At 33.0% G+C, this 4,030-nt stretch overlaps 1 protein-coding gene across 1 annotated transcript; it reads left to right on the top strand.

Annotated features, from left to right (window-relative positions):
* The first annotated feature begins 2,792 nt into the window (after positions 1–2,792).
* LOC143411749 (uncharacterized) lies at positions 2,793–3,595 on the top strand. Its single transcript, XM_076872638.2, has one exon. The coding sequence runs from the start codon at positions 2,793–2,795 to the stop codon at positions 3,540–3,542; it is 750 nt and encodes a 249-aa protein (XP_076728753.2). The 3' UTR covers positions 3,543–3,595.
* Positions 3,596–4,030: the final 435 nt, after the last annotated feature.

Raw genomic sequence — 4,030 nt, 5'->3', positions numbered from 1 at the left:
TAGTCAACATAGTCTATTATTATTTATAGCTTTTCAATTGATTAAATTGTAATTTTTCTATATGGAGGTCCTACATAAATCTATTTCTGGGTAATTGTTTTTACTATAAATTTTAATTACATAATTATAAAATTTATTTTCAAATTGTTTATTGGACATATGTAAAAGAAGCTAATTTTCAGATAATCTGACATCCAAAATGTCTAGTAGATCATATTCAATTTTAATAGTTTAAATGTAAAATATCTTCAACTTTATGCACTTTTAATATGATTTACTAATAGTGAGACCCTATTTTTCCCCAAATCCTGTTTATTTATTCCTGATCTATAAGTGATTCATCATTTGATATATTTCTACAGGTTTTTTAAAATTGTTGGTTTGTTTATTGCTATTTGCAAGTGATCCATTCCATTCTACTCCTAGTGGACTAAAAAGAATTTTGATATTGGTGATTTAATGGTTTGGGGTTTTTAATTATGAATGTGTGTTGATTGTTGTTTTAATCGAATATGTTATCTGTAGCTACTAAAGTGACTTTTCTTATCTTGAGATAAAAGTTTCCTCTTTTTTTCCATAATATGCTGAATTTAATTACTTTTATTTTCCATTGTTAATTCAATCTTGCATTCATAAATTGAACCCAATTTGGTACTGATATTTATTTTACTTGTCACTAAACTTTTTGTAATGATTTTTGCATCTGTGGGTCATAATATATTTTATACTACAGGTTTTTTTTCCTTGATAAGTTTTATATCAGGATAATGCACTTTCAAAAGAATAAGTTACCCATTTAATTTTTATCACCTGTAAGAATTCATGGATATATTAGTATTATTTCTGTCTTAAATATTTGGATATGTTAATTAGCTAGATTAATTATTTCATTTTGGACATAAATAGCAAAATATCAAGTACCTCATAAGTGTATACAGTTAGGATTTGTCAATTAAATGCTATTAATAAAAACAAATGAGAAAGCAATGAAAATATTTGTAGGAATTCAGTGATAAAGTCATCTAGGCATATGGATTATTTGTGAAAACCTTTTAAATAATGGGTTCAATTTATTCAATAGATCAAAGACAAAAGATGTTTTTTTCTTGCTTCTCAGTTTGTCTTTTTGTTCAGGAATCAGAACATTCCAACGAAGAATGCCCTGAGTTTTGTGTTTTTTAGAACTATTTTGGAATCTTTAGCTACCACGGTAGCAGGAGCACAATAAAGAAGCTGCCACGGATCCAGTTAAAACACTTTTTCAACTATCTTACTGGTGAAAGTTATCAGGTGGGTATTTCACTCTCAATTTGAAAACAAAAAATTTTCACATATATCCTTTTCATTTAATATCTCTTATCCTTTCATACCACTATGAATTTCATACTATTTTTATTAAGTTAGTATGAACATACATATAGAAATTAAAGTACTTTTTAACTTTATTAAAAATAAATAAATAAATGGCTGCTAATAAATGTGGTAAGATGAACAATTGACAGATCTTTACTCAGATATGAGTATTTTGGGCTATTCATGCTATTTTATGTTAAATTTTCAAATTTATGTCTTAAACCAATTATTTGTTATTATATCAGGTAAAACATTGTGGTATCCATGCAACATCCAAATAGTTAAATATTGTCATAACTTATCAGAAATATCATTTTTGAAAAAAACTATAAAAGTCAGTACTATGCTGTTTATTGTACTGTCAGTGAATAAAAGTTGAATATTAACTGCATGTAGAATGAAATTACTGTAACTAAAAATTTACCAGTCTAAGTTTCTTAATATAACAAAAATTTATCTTATATTGATTATTCAGGAGTGGTCTTAAAATTTTTAAATATTTTCACCTTTGATTTATACAGTGTTTATTAGTCATTTGAAAATAACCTATTATTAATATAAGCTGTTTAGTTAACAGCAAAAATCAATGTTTTAAGTCAATGTTAATAATTTATATGGAAGTAAGGATCAAATACATATTAGTTTAACAAAAAAACATCAACTATACACTTTATCTTCAAAATCAATTTTTTTCTTAAAACACATACTAAGAAAACAGCCAAATGCTACATATCTGACTCATTGTGTCATTAATTCTGACACTAAATGACATCACTATAGTTGACATGAGATGTTGCTTATTTGTTTTCTGTTATTAGCAGAGATCAGATGTTCAGGGAATTCAGAGATCACAAAATTGTAAGTGAGACTCTATTTAAATATTTAGCAATTCAAATAATCTTAACTGTTTAAACAGTATGATACAGAACTTCTTTTAAAAATGTTTTTTAGTTCTTACTGGAATTATTTTTATATAACTAGAAACATTTTTAAAATACTTGTGTATTTCCATACTAATAACAAGTGATATATTTATTGAAAATGAAGTGATTAGTGGAAGATTATATTTAGCAGAAATAATTTAACTGAGACATGCAGATAATAATTCCATGCATTATTCTTGATCGACTCAATATGTACTTCAAGATAAAGTTATTAATATATAATTTACGTGTTGTGACTTAGACCCAATTTGAGTGATATCAACCTTATAATTACTTTACTGAATTTAATTCATATATTCACTGCTTTCTCCTCCAGTGAGCCGGACTGAGCCTGGTTTAGACCCGGCCACATTTCTCCTAATACAAGTCAACACCACAACCAGAACTATATGAAGAAATTCTCCACACACTTAGGGCTTTTTCTGATGCAAATATCCTTAGTCCCCCTGAAGTAGGAGCCAGGTAGATCTATTTCGCGCAGCACACTAAGGAACAATGGATAGCTCCGAATCAAAACGGATAAATAAAAAGAAGATACTGCAGTTGTTCTCCCCTTTCTGCTCTTGTGCCCGAGAACAAAGTAAAACCAAACCCGAGTCTCCCGAAGTGGGAAAGAATCTCTGGAAAGCTAACCGCGCGTCCCGCGAGGAGAACGACATTTTCCGGGAGGACAACAAGTCCCTCTGGAGAGAAAACAAAGCTCTCCGCGGGGAGAGCGAAGCCTTTCGAAGGGAGAACAAGTTGATCCGGGAACGGAACCAGCTCCTGCAGGAGGAAAACCAGGTGCTCTGGGAGCTTAAAAAGAGCACCCTGGAGAAGCAGAAATTACCTAGAGAAAATGTCAAGGCCTTGAACACGCAGAGAAAATCAAGCCGGCAACAGAAGCGAGCCCGCGAGGCTCAGCTCAAGGCCCTCAAGCAGCAGGAGATCGCCTTCCAGAGCGAGGCCAAAGCTCTGGACGAGGAAATGAGGTCTCTGAACCAGGAGATCAGGGCCCTGCACCACCAGAAGAAAGCCATCAACATGGAGGAAGAGGCCCTGGTGAAGGAGGGAATCGCTCTTGGGAAGGAGGAAGAGGCCCTGTGGAAGGAGGAGCGGGCCCTGCGGAAGGAGAACAAGGCTCTGAGAGAAGAGCACAGCGCCCTTCAGCAGGAGGAGAGGGCCCTGCAGGAGGAGGCCCTGCTCCTCCAGTCGTGGTACAGCTTCCTTCAGGAAAGGGAGCTCAGCAGCACAACAATGAAATAGAGCAGAAGGGGGACTGGGAGATGTGACCTGAGAACCATGAGGATCCTTGACACTCCAGGGGAAAAAAAGGGAATTTGAAGTTAAAATACTGGTGTTGGGATTGGAGAGCAAAGCCCAGAAGTTCATAGGGCTCCGTATTTGGTCCTGGAAACTAAATAAAGTCCTTTAAAGAAAAAAAAATGAATTTTTTTGTTGTTGTTGTTTACTTACATTTTAGAATTGGAACGTTGAAATAATGCCAAAAATACTCAAAACATGTGACATCAAATGTAAAAGCTGGGTTTACACTTTATTTTTAAAGACATTGGATGATAACAGGTATCTCTTAAGAGCAAATGTTTGTCTTAAAACATATTAGAATTATGAATAATCTAGTGAAATTTATAATTTCTCATGTTTAGTCCACATGTGATTTATTGAGAAGTATCTTTTCTGGCTCTTCTTTATATTTATTCTAATAATCTAGTTCAGGAGGCCATAAAACTGGT

Source organism: Callospermophilus lateralis, chromosome 12, assembly GCF_048772815.1.
Source record: "Callospermophilus lateralis isolate mCalLat2 chromosome 12, mCalLat2.hap1, whole genome shotgun sequence".
Classification (NCBI taxonomy): domain Eukaryota; kingdom Metazoa; phylum Chordata; class Mammalia; order Rodentia; family Sciuridae; genus Callospermophilus; species Callospermophilus lateralis.
This window is presented reverse-complemented; position numbering and strand designations above follow the sequence as displayed.

Excerpts from the sequence above, each read along its gene's own strand:
- LOC143411749 (XM_076872638.2), top strand. The coding sequence starts at position 2,793 with ATGGATAGCTCCGAATCAAAACGGATAAATAAAAAGAAGATACTGCAG.